The 20023-nt window shown below is 39.8% G+C and overlaps 1 protein-coding gene and 1 long non-coding RNA gene across 2 annotated transcripts; one reads left to right on the forward strand and one right to left on the reverse strand.

The window, feature by feature from the left end:
- Positions 1-3668: 3668 nt before the first annotated feature.
- On the forward strand, positions 3669-5197 carry LOC125260315 (olfactory receptor 1-like). The gene has a single exon (XM_048178635.1). It carries the CDS (start codon positions 3949-3951, stop codon positions 4900-4902), a length of 954 nt encoding a protein of 317 aa, XP_048034592.1. The 5' UTR covers positions 3669-3948; the 3' UTR covers positions 4903-5197.
- An 11625-nt stretch (positions 5198-16822) lies between these two features.
- Positions 16823-19115, reverse strand: LOC125260347. Its single transcript, XR_007183015.1, has 5 exons — positions 18474-19115; positions 18233-18330; positions 17530-17567; positions 17127-17191; positions 16823-17051 (listed from the first exon to the last, which is right to left on the reverse strand). It is a non-coding gene; the product is annotated as an uncharacterized LOC125260347 (long non-coding RNA).
- Positions 19116-20023: the final 908 nt, after the last annotated feature.

The following is a 20023-nucleotide window of genomic DNA, read 5'->3' on the forward strand; positions in this document are numbered from 1 at the left end:
CACAAGCATGACATGAAAGCATGCAGCAAGAAACCAACACAAAGACAAGACAATATAGGAGTGTCAGAGCTCTGTCATAAAACCAAGAAATTACACTAGATAGAAGTGACAGAACCCAGACAGGTGGAGATGAAGACCAGGACAAAGTTTCATCTTTCGACCAAAATGTAACCATAACCTCAGCTGGCCCCTCATCATCAGAAGATTACTGCTCATCTGTTGTTTCAAGGTCTGTAGCATGGTAAGTGGTGCCTCCTTCTTCTGATACATCTTCTAATAATCCTTCACTGCAAGATTCATCCTGCATTGCCTCATCCTCACTTGTAGTGGTTAAACGGATCGTTGATCCGTGATCCATACGGACCAAGGCCCACGGTTTGGGACACATGATTTGCGGATCAATTGCAAGTTTAACCGCAATAGAGTTAAAGGTTATCATTTGAACGTGTTTTGTCTTGCTAGTTTACACATTAAATAGATATAAAACCATTCCAGCGCGCTAGAAGAGGCAAAAGAGGATTTAATTCAAGCCATGTGCTCACACCAAACATAAACACAAGCACGACATGAAAGCATGCAAGCAAGAAACAAACACAATGTCAGGAATGTGAAGAGAGAGAACTCAAATGCAGAGGATTCGTGCAACAGTTTATTAGGCACAACAGAAAATCCAATAAACATCCAACGTGTGTAGTGACACACACACGAACAGAAAACTGGTCCAGAGCCGTCCATACAGAAACCTGCGCACACAGGCTGTGGAGACCACCACAGGTGCAATGCCCAACAGGACAAGGAATGAGACTGAGGATAGCGGGCACACGGCTAGCTGAAGGACTCCTCGTCTAGGCATCCTGAGCACAGCAGCGGAAGAAGGTAAGACACAAAGACACACAGCACAGGGACAACAGTACATGAACAACAGCATTAAATCTACTGACAACAAGGGGCAGACACAGCAGAGAATAAAAGGGAGGAAGGGAACAAGCGACAGGTGAGGGCAATCAGCTTCTTCACCATTCTGCTGCCACAAAATGAATGACAAGCAAGCAAGAGACTGTGAGGCATTTATGTGTTTGTGCTATAACAGCTATATTTGTAAAGTTTTGTGTGCTTCTATGTGAGAACACCAAAGTCCCAAAACACAGTGTCATTATATTTTGTCTGGAAGCTGCGATGAAACAAAGAACATGAAAGAAAGATTCTTTTGAAGCAGGGTCACTAAAGACTAAAGCCAGTTCGTGCATACGTGTGTGTGTGTGTGTGTGTGTGTGTGTGTGTTCGAATATGGTAATGTCAGATGGATGTATGGATATTAGATCATGGTAGGATAAAATTCATGTCTGTGGAAAGAAAAAAAAAAAATGTGTGTAATACTCAAAATAGTCTTTGTGTATTTGTGTGTGTGTGTGTTCATGCCTATGTTTGGGTAGGGTGTGAAATTAGTTCCGCCGAACAGAACCCATCTCTGGCAGGAGAATCAGCATCATGTATCATTTTTACTTCTAAAATGTTTGTTAAATGATTTTAAATGTAGGCAATATTTTTAGGCATGGCAAAAACTATATAAAATAAGCGATAATAACTGTGTCAAAAATAAAGCTGTCATAAACTAGTGGTTGTGTGGAGTATTTTACAAATGTTTAGATCAGTGATTCCCAACCGGGGGTACATGTGTGTGTTCCAGGGAGCAGTGGCGCCTACAATGAGAGGGCACTAAATAATGCTGTTTTTATTTTTTACATAATTTTTTAAAATGATTATTAAAATCTATCTGTATACACTCATGACATATTTCACGAGTTCACACTTGCAAATAAGTCAGATAAATAAATAGTATGCATATTTGGCGTGCTGTCCGAGGAAAGGGCACCGAGCTCGGTATTTGGCCCGAACCCAGAGTACTCCCCCCATATTCTGGTTTAGGAAGAACCAGGCAAGTGTGAGATTTGGGTGAAAAGAAATCTGTTTGGCTTGTTTAGTTTTGTTGCTTTTTTTCACATGACAAATGAAAGCATGATAGTTAGCAGATAGTTAGCGTTTAAAAACAGGCTCAAAATGAGTAAATGGTCTCTAAAACGGCTAAATTTGTTTGAAACATTTGCAAAAAGGCCTAAAACTATTGAGTAGGGATGGAGAAATGAAGTCTCTTAAATCTTTAAAGCTTTTCTCTAAATGTTTCGGGAAACGTTCCAAAGCATCAAGAGTGTCAAACGGTGCCATCTTGTGGCAGGTAAAATTTACAGCAGCCATAAACCTGAGTGCACAGCTCCGTTGTTTTATCCATTTAGCACAAACAAAAGCCTAAATGTGTTACGTTTTCTGATAATATTCACATATTAAAGTGTGGCAATAAATGAAATATAAAAACAAAAATATAATACTAATAATACGGACGGACGGACGGACTGACTGACGGACTGGGAAGCACGCTGGAGTTGAATGGGTATTCACAATTATCAGAAGCATTGGAAAGGTAGTCCTTGTATCAACAAGACCGGACAGTGAACTGAGGTGAGTGGTGTGCTTAAGTATCTGGTGGTGATTGGGTGATGATAAGGATCAGGTGTGTGTGGTTAGAACTCTGGTGAGGGATGCGCTGTGATTGGCTGATGGATGAGCCTGACGGGTCTGTGACAACAGTCATCTCACCTGTAATTATAAATGATCATGCTGTTGAGGTTGTGCATCAGTTTAAATATCTGGGTACTGTAATTGATGAAAAGTGGCCCAGGTGGATGCTGTGTGTAAGAAAAGCCAACCAGCACTTATATTTTCTATGGAAGCTTTGTGGTTTTAACATGGAAAGTACTTTTATGAAAAAAATGTATTTGTGTTTTATTGAATTTGTTATTACTTTTTCATTTGTGTGCTGTTAGCACCACTTTGAATGATTTGAATAATTTGTATAAAGCTAGGAGGAAGGCCGAGTTAATTATGAGAGGATCTAGCCATCCCTTGCAGAAGGTTTTTAAGTTGCTTCCTTCTACTCGTAGATATTATCTGCCTTTTTGTCGGACAAATAGATTTAAAAATTCTTTTGTACCAGCTGCCATACTGTAATTTGTACCAACTGTGTGTGTTTGATTTGTTGACTGTAAGGTTTTACTGCTGGCTGTGTAACAAATTGCCCCTGGGGATAATAAAGTTTACCTCTACAATGATTTGCATTTTATGTTGTCATTATACTATTTAGAGTGTTTCACAATAAATAATGTCCACAAGTGGTGAACACTAAACCTCAGTTTGAAACCCCCTGATTTTTTGGATACAATAATTATAAATATTGCATATTTTAGAGGTTGTTTTCTATTATAGTTGTTGTATATTATAAAGGTATAATTTAATAGAACTCTTCCCAGAGGATCTCAACCATTTACACTTGATGTTAAGGCCAACACATGGACATAAGTATGCTGTCACATAGACTTAACATTAAATATATCCTTGAGTTACTGTAAAATAATGTGCACTAATGAGAACACAAAGAGGAATTGGGTGGCCAGTGAACAAAAATATCTATCAAAACTAAAGCTGTGGCCAGAACATTTACTTCAACAAGTACAAGTATTACATCATTGTATTGTCTGAAAGCTCTCAAGAGGCGAATCAGTAGATATATTTAGACTCAATGACGCAGCTGTCTAATGATCTTTGCGACATGAGAGAATAAGGACTTAAGCATTTATAATGGACTTATTTAATTCAAAGCAGCTCACAAGCATTTAGACACTGTCATTGTTTGCTCTGGCTCTAAAACTTTTAGATTATTTAGACAAGTTTGTGATTCAAATATTATGCAGAAAGTTTAAATAACAATAAGTTTTCAACATTTGAAAATAGATATTAAATGTGTGAGATGACAGTTTAGTAAAGTCCATATTTTGGTTATTTCTTCATAGTAATTTATATTTTCAGCCTGTGCAAAACAACAAATGCTAAGCTGCCATGAGTTTTTCCCAGAATATCTCAATTGTTCATCCAGAATACTTTTTCATCACTGGGCTTACAGATGCACCGTACAGCACTTATTTCTATATATTCATATTTATCACATATTTTATTTCTGTAATTGGGAACTTGATAGTCCTTCTCATTATAGCTCTTCACCGGAGCCTGCACAGTCCAATGTACATTGGTGTGTTTAACTTGGCCTTGGCTGATATTGGTGAAACTAATGCACTGATCCCTAACATGATCAAGCTTTTTCTTTTTGACTCACGGTACATCTCTTATAATGATTGTTTGGCAAACATGTTTTTTGTGAACGTATTTATTATTGCGCAGACTTACACTCTTGTTGTTCTGGCATTTGATCGTTTCATTGCAATCTGTTTGCCACTAAGATATAATACTATAGTGAATAATAAGTTCATGGCTATATTGTTTTCAGTAATATGGATATTTAACACCTTTATGAACACAATTTCAACATCTTTGATCACCAGACTTTCATTCTGTAAATCCAATGTGATAGAGAGTTGGTATTGTGACTATGAGAGATTGATGAATATGCCATGCAATGACAGTACCATTCATAAGATTATGGTATTCATCCTTGAAGCTTTTTTCCTTGTAGCACCACCATTCATTATACTCCTGTCATACGTGGGCATTTTTTTTGCTTTATGTAAAATTACAACTTGGGAAGGACGTTTTAAAGCACTAAAGACCTGTGTTTCTCACCTTTTGGTAGTTGGATCATTCTTTCTTCCCATAATATCTAATATTGTTACTGGATATTATCCTAATGCCAAGATCATTGGCGGAACTCTTTCATTAACTCTTCCACCAATGCTAAATCCCATCATTTATGTTTTAACCACAGCTAAAATCAAAGACTTAATCCGAAAAATGCTTAACAACAGATCTGCACCAATTAGATTGAATGTTTCAAAATGACTGTAATGATCGTCTATGTGATCTTCAATCACTGTGATCTAAAATTACAACAATATGTACTTTACGGATATTTTTAGATCCATTAAGTGGAAAATAAAAGTGTAAAAGCAGAAAATAAATTCAGTGTGCTAGATGTAGAGTGGACACATTAGCAGTGAAATGTTTATTTATTTATGAATGAATCCATCTGATTTCAAGTGTGTGTAGTGTATGTGTTTGTACTGACCCCAAGACAAAACAAATTGAAATGGCAAAATATTTAAGCAGGCAATTTGAATTATTTTATTGTTAAAATTTCTGTCAGGAATTTTACAGTTATTGAATACAATGAACAACAGCAAAAACATGACAGAGATGATGGTAATAAAAAAAGAAGCAGATGTGGACAGCAATGCTTCAATGTTCAGTATATACTATAATCATTAAAGAAACAGGCTCGCATGCACAAACTGTTGTGGGGAGAAGGCCAGTGAAGGAATAATGCAGATTGTCTGTGTACAGACCACACCTGTGGCACAATAGGGAGGCACACTATTTTTTTTTTTTTTTTGCAAATATGTCAAGTTATGGGTAACACTTTCTGTGTACTTTATCACTGTATTATAAAGTCATTTGCAAACTATTTATAGTTAATATATTGTGGTCACTACATGGTAATATATTAATAGGCTGTATACTAATAATTCTTACTAATTTTAAGATCTGCTGTGCAGCCAAAATAATGTACCAGTTATCAATGTAAAGCTGCTTTGACACAATCTACATTGTAAAAAACGCTATATAAATAAAGATGACTAATAGTGAGTTCTTAACCCTTGTGCTGTGTTAAACCTTATAACACTTGTGATGTTCCCGGGCAAAAAAGGCCTACAAAAAATTGCTTATAAATCTCTCATTATGCTGTTACGATGGCTCAAGGGAAGCAACAAAACAAGGGATGCACACAAAAACAAAGGTTAAGGCTCAAAGAACCACTTTATTAACTACAGAAAAAGTTACATTAAATAATAAAGCAGAAACAAATAATAATAATAACAGTGTCTCTGAAATGGTCAGTAATGTCAGTGTGTAATGAAGGGTGCTGTGACGAGTCAGAAGGGTATTGATCCATCTGCAGTTTATTAGACAACGGTAGTTCAGGGCAGTGCAGAAAACAACAGTGAACAAATCCAGGAATCAGGCAGATAGTCAGGGCAGGCAGCAAGCAAAACACAAACGATAAACAGGCGAGGGGTCGAGGCAGGCAGCAGAAATCAGAATCCAGATAAACAGTCAATACACAGGCAGGTAGAAAAGTAGTAAATGCTCAGAAATGACAACCGGGGCTAATCAAGACTTCACACTGAAGTGCAAGTGAGTGATGAGAGTGTCTTTTATGTGAGAGTGAGTGGATGTGTAATTGACAGCAGGTGCAAAGTAATCAGTCCCAGGTATGAGGTTTGATAGGAAATTGAGTCCAAATGAAGTTAATACTCAGGTGAAGGCTCCCTCTGGTGGTGCGAGAGATCTGGTGTGGGAGACTTATTTGTAACAGTGCCCCCACCCTGCAAGCAGCTTCTGACACGAGGAGGCAAGCGACAACAGGTTTGTCCTGTGAAACTCATCTGTGAGTGTGGAGTTGAGAACGTCCCTTGCATTGACCCAGGACCGTTCCTCCAGACCGTACCCCTCGACAGTCGACCAGATGTTGGAGTACACCGCCATGATGACGAGAGTTGAGTAGTTCTCTGACCTGATACACCTCCTCGTCATCTAACAGAATGGGTGGGGGTGGTTGGACTTCGGCTCCTTCAGTCTCCTAACCCTCTCTCGGACCACCAGCACATTTTAGTAGCGACATATGAAAAATGGGAGAAATACAATAGTTAGCAGGTAACTCTAAATGGAATGAAACTGGCGTAATTTGTCTGGGAATTTTGAATGGACCCACATACCTACGACTGAGTTTCTTGCAGGGAAGTCTGAGGCGGATGTCTCTGGTGGATAGCTATACCTATTGACCTGGTGTGTACTCTGGACCTGGGCGACGGTGACGGTTGGCCTGTTGTTCTTGCCTACTTACAGCTCGTTGTAGATGAGTATGTGCATGATTCCAGGTTTCCCCACTGCACCGTAACTATGACTGCGGAGAGCTCTGATGGTTCTCCTGACCAGGGAAAAGGGGTGGTTGAATGCCCAGTACACATTTGAATGGTGTTAGACCAGTGGTGGGCTTTTGGAGGGAATTCTTAGCATACTTGTCCCACATCAAATATTTGCTCAAGTCAGTTTGGTTGCTCTGGCAGTAAGTTCTGAGAAAGAGGGTGAGTTCTTGGTTCAGTCGTTCTGTCAGTCCATTGGACCAGAGATGATAGCCGGAGGTAAGGCTTACGTTCACATTGAGAAGTCTAAAGAAAGCTGCCCAGACTCGAAAGGTGAATTGTGGACCCCTATCAGATACAATGTCCTCGGGTAGCCCATAGAACCGGAACACATAGTTGCACAGGGTCTCAGCAGTTTCGAAGGCAGAAGGAAGCTTTGGTAAGGGAATGAGACAGCAGGACTTGGAAAATTGGTTTTGGGTAAAGTTGGGTAAATCTGAAACTGTAATGATGGGTCGAGAGAATGTGGATCCATTTGCAGCTTTTATTAAAAGAACTTACAATGCAGACAGGGCAAAGGCAGAGGCATAAACAGGAACAGGCAATGGTCGTGGCAGGTGGCAGACAAACAGAATCAGGTCACAGGCAAGGATCAGGGCTGGTGGCAACACAATCAAAGTCCAATAAACAGGCAGGAATCGGGGCAGGCGGCAAAGGGTCACATAGATCCAATCGATAACAGGTAACAAACCACAGGAAAACTCTCAGAAATGATCACCAAGGCAAATCAAGACTTTGCGATGTGTATGTATGTGTGTGTGTCTTAAATAGTGTGAGTGTGATGCAGTGCAGGTGTGTGTGCAATCAGTCCCAGGAATGAGGGCCTATGGGTAACGTAGTCCGAAAGGTAACCGATCAGTATTCTGGTGATGGCTCCCTCCGGTGGTCTGAAGGAAGGGCTGTGGGAGCCACATTCATGACAGTAACGAAGTCTATAGCAATATGGGACCATGGGTAGTGGCTGAAGCAAACCGGTTGGTAGCTGGCATGAAGACTTGGATGTATTGCAAGCTGTGCAATTATTTATGAAAGTTACTGTGTCATCTGACATAGTAGACCTCCAAAACCGATTTTTGAGGAGGTGAAGGGTAGAGGTGATTTCAGGATGCCCAGAACTGGGATTGTCATGAAATTGATGCAGAAGTTTGTCTACAGGTATGTGCTGTTCTGGAACGAACTTGAGTTGTGGAGTACATTCAGGGGGAGGAGAGTCCTGGGTGTTTGAGAGATCAATCTCCTTTAAGATGTCCCATTGGACTGGTGCGACAAGCAGGTTTTCAGGGATAATGGTTTCTTTTATGCTGTTGTGATCATTCTCTTCGTTGAGTTGTGAGAGAGCATCAGCTTTGGCGTTCTTGGACCCGGGTCAGTAAATGACTGTAAAATGGAATCAAGTGAAGAATAGTGCCCATCTGGCCTGTCAGGGATTCAGTCATTTGGCTGATCTCAAGTATTCCAGATTTTATGGTCAGTTGTGCCAGTGACACCACTCCTCCATAGCTGCTTTCATTGCCAAAAATTAATGATTTCCCACATCATAATTTAATTCAGAAGTTGATAATTTCCTTGAGAAGAATGCATAGGGGAACATTTTGGCTAATGACCTGTGAGGTTGTGAGAGAATGGCCCTAATACCTGTGCTGTAAGCATCTACCTCCACAATGAATGCCAGGCTAGGATCGGGATGATGGAGAATGGGAGCTGATGTGAATCTGATCTTGAGTTCTTGGAAGGCCTGGACAGGGTTGGGCAAAAATACATCAAAATGTATTTTAAAATAAAATACCAAATACCTTAATTTTAAGTGTATCAAAATAAACTACAAAATACATCAGCCACACCATGTATCAAAATAAACTTGTTATATGTGCCCTGGGTCCGTGTTGTGTTTTCTTCATATGGACTCCATTTCCCACAATCCCCCACCTAGGAACCAATCAGGCACTCATACCGGTTTCCCATCAGTGACCTTTTATAAGCTGCACTCACACACACACATTCATTGCTGAGTATTGTTTAGCCTTTGTTCTACCTTGTCTCCTTGTTCCTTGCCTTGCCTTGTGTTTTTGGCCCTGGACTGTTTCTTTGTTTGATGATCGTTTGCTGCCTTCCTTGACCAAAGCCTGTGGCCTATTGGACTACTCTTTTTCCTTGCCTTCCTGTTCCTGTTCCTCGTCACGTCTCAGCCGACTTTCCAGAGCCCTCAGCCAAGATGGCTGCCATGCTTGAGCCCTCAGAGATTTCAACGTTGGCCATTATGGCCACAGCCATTTGGTTTGTGTGGGCTGCACACACATCAAATCAAGTCCATGAATCCACTCCAGAGACTGTTCCAGTGCATGATTCCGGTCCAGGGGTCTCATTTATAAAGCGTGCGTACGCACAAAACGGGGATGGAAACGTGCGTACGCCAGTTCCCACGCAAAGGTTGTGATCTATAAAAACAAACTTGACGGGAGAATGTGCGCACCTTTAAGCAAACTTTGAGCTGTGCGTACGCACATTCTGGAGACAAAAGTGATATGAATTGAGATAGTAGATGTGCTACTTTCGATCACTTTTCCAGTGACACGCTGTTTTAATGACAGCGAGGAGTGCTGGAAGCACAATAATTCCTCTTTAAACTAAACTGCAGATGTTATGACAAAATATTTTTTCGAGAATGACGATCAGTGATGCACACTTAACTTAGATATTATGGAAGACACTGCTGGATTCGGTGGTCGAACGGTCCGTTGTCCAGTTGAATAGGTCCAATAATATCTTACTGTAGAACCACAGCTGCAGGAGGTGTTGATGTCGTGTGAAGGATCTTCAAACAATTACTATTTGAAGGATATCATTTGAGGAAAACGGTAAGATTTGCATGTTTTCTTTTTAAAATACTTTGTCAGTGACGCGCCGTTTCAGACAATTGTATTTACACTGCAATAAATAGGTAGTCCGATCTGTTTCCACTAAAAAATAGCCTATAAACTTCCTAAAAGATATGTTCACCGTATCAGCAAAACTGCATAAATTTGATTTGAATTGTTTAAAACTATTAAAATACTATCTGGCCAGTGGAAATGAATGAATCAACTCTATTCTAAAACCTTTATCTGAAGTATTTTATACAATTTTGTTTTTATGGATATTTTGATATATTTATTCTAAAACATAAAGAGGATATTGGATGATCTTTATCAATATAATGTGTGGCACAAATTGCATTTATAGTCCATATCTAATATTTTCCAATGTCTTGTACCTTTGACGGTGTTAACCGTGGTGTCACGTGGATGGGAACGTGTATGGAAATGATATGCAGATAAGGTTATGCATAGTAAAACTAGGCGTCGTAAGCTCCATATATGGTGATTTTGGGGAGGAGACAGGGTGGAGATGCATGTACGCACAATCTTCCGCTGACTGCGATTTATAAAGGGATTTGTGCGCAGTTCTGGCGTAAGCATGGTTTTATAAATCTGATTTTTTTTGTGCGTACGCAGAATCTAGCTTTTGCGCGTACGTACACTTTTAGTAGGGATCCTACGCACAGTTTTATAAATGAGACCCCAGAGCCTGATCCAGCCCATGACTTCACTCCTGAGCTTAATTCAACCTATGAGTCCAGTCCAGCATCCGCCTCAGTCCGTGTGTCCACTCTAGAGTTTGCCACGGTCCCAGAACCCAGCCTCGTGGGCTATGGACTTCCTGTCTGCCTGGATATGACCACAGAGGTCATCCATGAGTTACTTGTCTGCCTTGACATGGCCACAAAGGTCGTCCCTGAGTTTCCCGTCCGCCTCGACACGACCACGGAGATCATCCCTGAGTTTCCTGTCTGCCTCGACATGACTGCAGAGGTCGTACCACAACTGTCCGTTTGTCCCGACACAACCACAGAGGTTGTTCCTGAACTGTCTGCTTGCCGCTACATGACCAGAGAGGACATTCCAGTCAGAGCTCTGGAGGGCTTTTCTGAGCTCCCTGCCTGTACTGTCATGGCCCTAGTGGCTAATGCTAACCTCTCTGTGCTTCATGTTTTAGTTTCTCCTATTCAGCCATGTTGCTTCCCAGTGCTACCTGATCAGCTGTTGTTGTGGTCATCTGCTCTGCCGTGGGGGTCTTCAAGCCCGCCTGAGCTTCAGTGGTGGTCGTCTGCTCCACCGAGGGGGTCTTCAAGTCCTTCTGAGCTGCAGTGGTGGTCATCTGCTCTGCCGTAGGGGTCTTCCAGCTCATCTGAGCTGCAGTGGTGGTCATCTGCTCTGCCGTGGGGGTATTTAAGCCTTTTAGAGCAGCAGTGGTGGTCGTCTGCTCTGCCGTGGGGGCCTTCAAGCCCACCTGACCTGTAGTGGTGGTCGTCTGCTCCGCCGTGGGGGCCTTCAAGCCCATTTGACCTGCAGTGGTGGTCGTCTGCTCTGCCGTGGGGGTCTTCAAGCCTGTCGACCGGGCCATCTGTCCAGCCTTCTTCACCCTGGCCGTCTGCCCTGCCTCAGTTGCCAGGCTGCCTTCCTTTCCATGGACCTGGCCCTCCATCCCGCCCCCTGTTCTGTCTCCGCTTCACCTTCCTCCTGGACTGTTTAGGAGTGTCTGGAAGCCACTCCTTTGAGATGTGCCCTGGGTCTGTTTTGTTTTCTTCATATGGACTCCATTTCCCACAATCCTCCACCTTGGAACCAACCATGCACTCACACCTGTTTCCCATCAGTGACCTTTTATAAGCTACACTCACACACAGACTCATTGCTGAGTATTGTTTAGCCTTTGTTCGACCTTGTCTCTGTGTTCCTTGTTTCTTGCCTTGCCTTGCCTGTTTTTTTGATCCTGGACTGTTTCTTGGTTTGATCGTTTGCTGCTTGCCTTGACCATAGCCTGTGTATTGGATTACTCTTTCGCCTTGCCTTCCTGTTCCTGTTTGCTGGTGTTTGACCTACTGCCTGTACGACTATTTTCTTATGAATAAAGCCTACACGTGGATCTCCAACTCCATTATTACAAAACTACTGTATTTTTATATTTTAAAAAATACAAACCTGATTCCAAAAAAGTTGGGACACTGTACAAATTGTGAATTAAAACAGAATGCAATGATGTGGAAATTTCAATATTTTATTCAGAATACAACATAGATGACACATCAAATGTTTAAACTGAGAAAATGTATCATTATAAAGGAAAAATAAGTTGGTTTATAAATTTCATGGCATCAACACATCTCAAAGTTGGGACAAGGCCATGTTTACCACTCTGTGGCATCCCCATACCATCAGAGATGCAGGCTTCTGAACTGAGCGCTGATAACAACTTGGGTTGTCCTTGTCCTCTTTAGTCCGGATGACATGGTGTCCCAGTTTTCCAAAAAGAACTTCAAATTTTGATTTGTCTGACCACAGAACAGTTTTCCACTTTGCCACAATCCATTTTAAATGAGCCTTGGCCCAGAGAAAACACCTGCCCCAGATAGCAAAATTGATATGGCCCAGATCTGGCGCAAATTTGACACTTTCCTTTGGCCCACTTTTGGCAGGAATGGCACTTGGGCGGTCTGCTCCCGTTTTCCAGATTAGGGCCACAAGCAAGCCACAGTAATGCCGCATATCAGCCATGAACAAAACGAATGAAGCAGAACTGGCCCACATCTGGGCAACAGTTCATTTTAATTCTGGCACAGATCCAACACCCTGCTGTTACCCAGATGTGGGCCAGTTCTGCTATATTCGTTTTGTTTATGGCTGACATGCGGCATTGGTATGGATTGCTTGTGGCCCAAATCTGGCAAACAGGAGTGGACCGCCCAAGTGCCATCATTCCATGCGGTATGTGGGCAAGAGCAAGGTGTTTGATCTGGGCCAGAATTAAAATGAACTGTTGCCCAGATGTGCGCCAGTTCGGCTGCATTTGTTTTGTTCATGGCTGACATGCAGCATAACTGTGGCTTGCTTGTGGCCCTAATCTGGCAAACAGGATCGGACCGCCCAAGTGCCATTATTTCTGCCAAATGTGGGCCACATGAAAGTGTCAAGTGTGCGGCAGATCCAACCCCTTTGCTCTGGCCCATATACCACATGGAATGATGGCACTTAGGCGGTCCACTCCTGTTGGCTAGATTTGGGCCACAAGCAAGCCATACCAATGCCGCATGTCAGCCATAAGCAATACGAATAAAGCAGAACTGGCCCTAATCTGGGCAACAGTTCATTTTAATTCTGGCCTAAATCCAACACCTTGCTCTGGCCCACGTACTTCATTGAACAATGGCACTTGAGCGGTCCACTCCTGTTTGCGAGATCTGGGCCACAAGCAAGCCTTAGAAATGCCACACCTAAGCCACTAACAAACCAAATAATAAACCAGAACTGACCCTAATGTGGGCCACAGTTGATTTTTATTTTAACCCTGGTGGGTTAAAATAAAAATCCTCATGTGGCCCACATGAGAATGGTGACATTTTGGCAACGCATTACTGTTTACCAGATCAGGCTATTTCAAAAGTCAAGGCACCTTTAATTTAACACTTTATAGACTGTTTCAAAGCAGCTTTACAGGTATAAACAGGAGAATGATTAAATTATTCTAGTTCAATTCTGCTGTAAATCAGCTCTGTAAGTCAGTTTAGTTTTAATTCAGTTCTGTTCAACAACTGTGTAAAGTTAATCAATTATGAAATCAGTTCAATTCGTTATAAAGCAGCTCTGCAAAAAACGGTGATGTCATCGTCCAGCTCAGTTCAGTTCTCATATGATAGTGTCAGTGCAATCAAATCAATATTATTGCTGAATATTAAGTGTCCCAAACTTAGCAAGCCAAAGGCAACAGGGGTAAGGAACCCAAAATCCACCAGGTTACAAAAATGGAGAAGAAAAAAAAAAAACCCTTGGGAGAAACCAGGCTCAGTCAGGGACCAATTCTCCTCTGGCCAATGAACGAACATGGTGTGATATGATTCAGGCTGCAACACAAGTCAGATTGTGGATTGGTATAATTTAGAATATTTCATATGGTTCCATCAGTTTGAAGATCAATATACAACACGCTGGCATAGAGTTGAAGCTGGCCGTAGGGGTCTGTGCAGAGGACTTGTCTGGTTCTTGTGGTCTTTGCTGAGGATCTGTGGTGATAGCTGTCAACGAAGTCCTCACAGGGGATCTGTCTCTAGGGCTTGTCTAGTTGACATGGTCTTCGTTGACATTTAGGCTTGCGTTGTGGTCATGCCAAGATGCAGGTCCACCATCATATCTGGATTTGGAGGGGATCCAGCTGACTATGGTAACCTCGGGATAAGGAACCCAGCCAACATGTCCATGTGGGCCCCACAAGGGTTTTTTCTGGGCTATATGGGCATCATCTGGGCATGGGTTCAGAGTGGGCACATTGATGGGCTGAATGTGGGCCACATTTGGGCTTTATTTAGAATTGTAAAATTTTGTTTTTTACAGTTGTTTTTGTACAATTATGGGTAACAGCTTAACCCTAACAACTGGTTACATTTATTCAATTTTTAGTATTTCATGTTTTATAGCATATATATATATATATATATATATATATATATATATATATATATATATATATATATATATATGGCAAGGGGGGCATGGTTTGGCGAAGAACGCCAGGAGAAACAGGAGCGTGTGAGAGAGAGAAGGACTACTGACTGCTACACGTCTGGATGCCTGAGGCTCTGCCTGTTGGATTTATTTTTGTGTCTTTATGTTATATGACCGCATTGTGCCTTTCTGCACACCTTTTGTTTATGTTCACTACTTAATAAAAGCAGTCAGTAGTCAAGCCGACCCTGTCCTCTTCCTTCCTTACAATGAACATTACTACAATATATATATATATATATATATATATATATATATATATATATATATATATATATACAATACATTACAACTGTTAACTTTTAACTATTTTTGAATACAAAGTAATGTGCACGTGTATTATTATTTTATTTTTATGTATTCATATCTTGTACCACGTGTGTGTGGAAATTGCTGCGTTATGACTGCGGAACTTTTGTGGACGTTTAAAATTGTGCAAAACCATCTCGCACCCTGCTGAGGCCCTGTTATAATACAAACAGTATTACTTTAATTTAACATGAATAGTTAGCATGTTACTACCTTGAAACCGATAACGATGTTTACATAACATGACAACATGAATACTTCATCACACCAATAACTGAATAAATGTGCCTTACCTTTTGTAAGGTTCTCATCTGCATATCCATTCTCTTGTGACATTTACATGCATATCTGTTAAGTTTAATAAGTTTTTGGAAGTGAACAATTAGAAAAATATTATATATTTGTTACACTTATTTCAAAAAGAAATACCGCATGATGCATTTCTTCACATTGTAGAAGCTACACAACGGCTTGACAAATGGCACAATTAGATCAAACAGGATGTTTTTGCATAAAAATCCAAAATTTTCCCCAAAGCTGAAGATGAAACTTAATGAAAGGATTTATTTTTTTCATGAACAGGTAAACCAATTTTGTAATAAAACAAACAATTATTTCCTAGCATTTTGAGCTACACTTAATATATAACCAATATACTGTAACAATGTTGAATGCAATGCCTATTGCCAACAGACAGAGGGGATCATTGATAGAATTAAAAGAGTCACACAGATTGACATGACAGAATTAAGTAATACATCCTACATTTTGGAAGTACTTACTCCTGAGGTAAAATTTTGGATAATTTTGTTTGCTTAAAAATGCATGGGTGATGCATATAGAACAATCAAATTAAATGCATTGTAAATGGTTGTCCTCTCTTGGTCTTTCAAAAGTAACCCTATTAATCCTAAAAAAGACAGAGGGCTTCCACAGGTTCCAGGCAGAAACGGCTTTGCAAACAAAGGGACATTTGGGGTAAGTGTGTTAAAATGGCATTTTTAAATTCCCTTTTCCTGATTTTAATATTCAGTCTAGCCTTAAACCCTTAAATAATTATACTCAATTTTACAGAGCATCCACAGATTCTGATCCTGAATGGTTTTGATGACAAAGGGATGCCTCCTGTTACTGTACCACACATTATGCTACTGTCTGGACTTTTCTCTGTGCCCCCTTCCCTGTTATCTTTATCAAATTTGTTGAATAATACAGTCTAAAAAGTCACTGCAGAACTAATATAGTTACTTATTTTGTACAGCATAACCTTTTGAGTTTTCCTTAATGCCACAATGTGTAGCCCGTTTTTTACAATCATATTTTTTACATTTTTTTCTCTGCTTAAGGTGTCTGAGCCCATATTACAATAAATAAATAAAAAATAAAACTAATGCTGTTTCAGTGTTGTTGAATGACACAAACATTTAAAGAAATTTTTATCAAGACTGTAAAAATCTTATTAACTTACTAAACTAGTATTTAAAAAGAACTTTAAACAATTTTTTACAGACCACAATGTGATTTTACCTGTTCAATTTACTCACCTTGGCTGTGACATGTTTTGTTCTGTGCTCTCCTGCATCAGTCCTGGGTGTCTGGTAGCTGTAAACAGTGAGAGATCTTGAGGCAGACACGACACTAAGCTGTGGCAGGCGCGACGCTAGTAGAAGCCAAGAGACCCCATACGGTAAAAAAAATATATTTTCAAATATATTTTTAAATATATTTCAAAATATACAAAAAATGGCCAAAAAATATATTTCGTTAAAATATATTTTCAAATATAAATATATTTTCTGGCCATTTTTTGTATATTTTTAAAAAATATATTTTCAAAATATATTTTACAAAAGCATTTAAAAATATATTTTGCCCTACATATATTTCAACCCAAGAAAATACATTCACATGTCACATTTGAAAAACTTTTATTTGTTGTCTATAACAAGTGAACATTTGAATAATAATCAGCAAGGAACATACTTTACAATGTTCAAAAAAATTACAATATTCAAACAAATATAACTTTTTTGCTTTCAAGAAGTCTCAGTTTCCCCAGTTCAAATCCTCAAAGCCTCTTTGGACACATTTGGAAATCTCTTCTTGACTGTGAGACAAAAATGAGTTATTTTTTTAACTTAATGTTTCTAGTAAATTTTCCTTTCACCAAGTATTGACTTACCGTATATATGGCTGCCATGGTTTCCTCGTCAAGGGCACTTCTTCTCTGTCTCTACCACTGTACTCCTGCAAAAGACAAAACACAATAACTGAACATCTGTACAGGTACAGAGGGCATGCACTTTGTCTTCTGACTAGTTTTGGATTTCCTGATATTTTTGTTTACACTGCAAATAAAACAATTACAGGTATACTGGATTTTAAAGATATTTAATGGGCACATTTTTGGACAGTACAGTAAAGAAACTGATGATTGAGGAGAGGCCTTTCTTTACACTTCTGCATTGCATTTTCACTTTTACAAATGAAGGGATAGTGAAATATCACAAAGTCACTCATTTAAGATAACTTAACTCAAAGGGATAATCCACCCAAAAACAGAAATTATCTCATCATTTACTTACCCTCAAGCTGTTCCAGTTGATAATGACATTCTCTTTTTCTGTGGAATACAAACAGAGATATTTAGAAAAAATAATCCATCTCTGTGTGTTCATGCAAGAAGGTCAAAAACCAAAGTGAACATGATGGTAATCCACATGACCTCAGTTGACGAATCAACTTCTTCTGAAGTGAAACAATAGGCGTGTTTGAGGAAAATACTATTATGTTAAATTTGTTACACTACAGATTTGCCAACTGTCCAGTATGGGCTCAAAGTCAACATGTTGTAATTTGTGATGTGTGTTTTAAAGCTTGAGGAATCATTTGGAAGTACAGACTTTAAAATATTAATATTTTTCTAACACACACCTAGTGTTTCACTTCAACTAGGGTCATGTTGACTACGTTGTTTTTTTTTACTCTGTGTGGTTTTCAACCTTACACATGCACTCACAGAGTTGGATTATTTTCCAAAAATCATAATTTGAAAGAAAGTCATATTCTGAGAGTATTTTAATTTTTGGGTGGAGTATCCCTTTTTTAGTATTATCAGAAACAAAAACTTTATTTTTCTTAGCCAAAAAAAAAAAAAAAAAAAGTTTGGTCTTTATATTTAAATTCAACTTTTGAATTTTGAATTCTGTTAATTTCATGTTTATTACTGTGAAGCTGTTTTGTATAAAGTGCCACAGAAATGAATATGACTTGACTATGAACCTGTACCTATGACTTGTGGTCAGAGGCTCTCCAGGACAATCGTTGGGCTGGTGGGGTGGACAGCAAGTGGACAAGCGTCTTGACAGATGGGTTTGGACCCGCACCTATTCCAGACAGAAACAGATATTAACACAAGTGCAGAGAACATATCAATTCATAAATTACACAAATAAAATAATATAATTTGCTTAACAGTGCTTAATTAAACAAAATTATTCTACTTCTTAAAGTGTCTCATCATTCTCACCTTGTTGCTGTTGCACAGACCGTCTCTGCTTCTGCTACTGAAAATAAAAAGTAGATTTTTTACAGTAATGAATGACACATGCAAACTAGGGATGCACCGATCCGATATTCAGATCGGTATCGGCTCCGATACTGCCATTTTTGCCGGATCGGGTATCGGCCGGAGTGCACCGATCCAAATCCGATACTGTGCGTGTACTATTCTGTTATTGTTAAGCTCCACAAAAGGCACAAAAACATTAAAAAAGCACCATAAAGTTTCTGTGCACTATATTCCAAGTGTTCTGAAGCCATTCCATAGTTTAATTTGAGGTACAGATAAATATTTAAGTCGTTAAATGAAAGTTCACGTAGCCTAAATGCCTCCCTCCGCTGCGGCAGTCAGTCATTCTCCATTCAGCATTAATGAATTCAGACTGCGTGTCGCGTTCGGTTATGACAGTCAACACAATGAAACACTCTCCAAGATGAATCAATGTTTCTATTATTATACTTCATCAAGATAACGGTAATACAATACCCATCAATATATCTTCTCTTTGTGCTTTGAACTTTTCAATGCGGAGCGCCGTGACTCCATGATGCTTCAAGCGCATCATTCTGCACACGGGATGCGCATAACCGCTTTGTGCCGCTCTGTATGGGAGCCGTTCATATTATAATACTTTTGCGCAATGCACGATTGTTAATAGCATTTTTTTCGTTCTGTCATTTTAATTTTTATATTTTAATGTTAAGACATTTAATAGCTTCGCATTTTCATATTTATTCACAAACTTATAGGATAAACAAATAGGCCTAAGCTATGCATTTATTTATATCATGAAAAGAAGTTAAAGACTGCGTCACTTCTCAGTTTTCATCTTGAACACTTTTTGGGGATCGTGAGTGAACGCGATCATCTCTTCCTCTTTACTAGCTATTTTACAGAAGGAAATAAATATGAATGAAAATCAAAGAATATGTTGAAAGTTGCAGTAGCTTACCAAAATCTATATCATGTCAGTTCAATCAGTGTTGTAAACAATGTCACGTATACCTCAGAAAAGCCATTCGTTGACCATAAACTTATAGAACAAAACGGATTAGAAACTTAATTATGCAAGCATAAGTAATATATAACAAAATGGACAAACTGGGTGCGTGTAATCAAACGCATCGTTTTCATTTTATTCTGGAGACTGAACTCACGCTCTGCTGCCACACTGGAGCGCGCTCACCACCTTCAGATCCAGGGAAAAGAACCAGTCTCCTGGGTGAATCTGCGAGAAGATCTGTTTCAAAGTGATCATTTTGAACGAGTGCTTTATCAGGGCCCGATTCAGATATCTGAATAAGCCTGATTCGCTCAGTGCTGGGGGAACCATTTCTATGGCTCCTTTTGCCAGCATAGTGTTCAATTCGGAGCATAGGACGTGCACGTCCCTGCTCTCTACTGAGGTTTGGACCACTCTATTGAATAACGGGGCCTGCTGAGCAAACTGGAGTACATAACCTCGTAGTTGACACTACGAGGATGGCCTGCCAGGCCTTGGCCCAGGTGGCAAGTGC

The sequence above is a fragment of the Megalobrama amblycephala genome, linkage group LG24 (genome assembly GCF_018812025.1).
Source record: "Megalobrama amblycephala isolate DHTTF-2021 linkage group LG24, ASM1881202v1, whole genome shotgun sequence".
Taxonomy (NCBI): Eukaryota; Metazoa; Chordata; class Actinopteri; order Cypriniformes; family Xenocyprididae; genus Megalobrama; species Megalobrama amblycephala.

Coding starts and splice junctions, on each gene's coding strand:
- LOC125260315 (XM_048178635.1), top strand. CDS start 3,949: ATGAGTTTTTCCCAGAATATCTCAATTGTTCATCCAGAATACTTTTTC.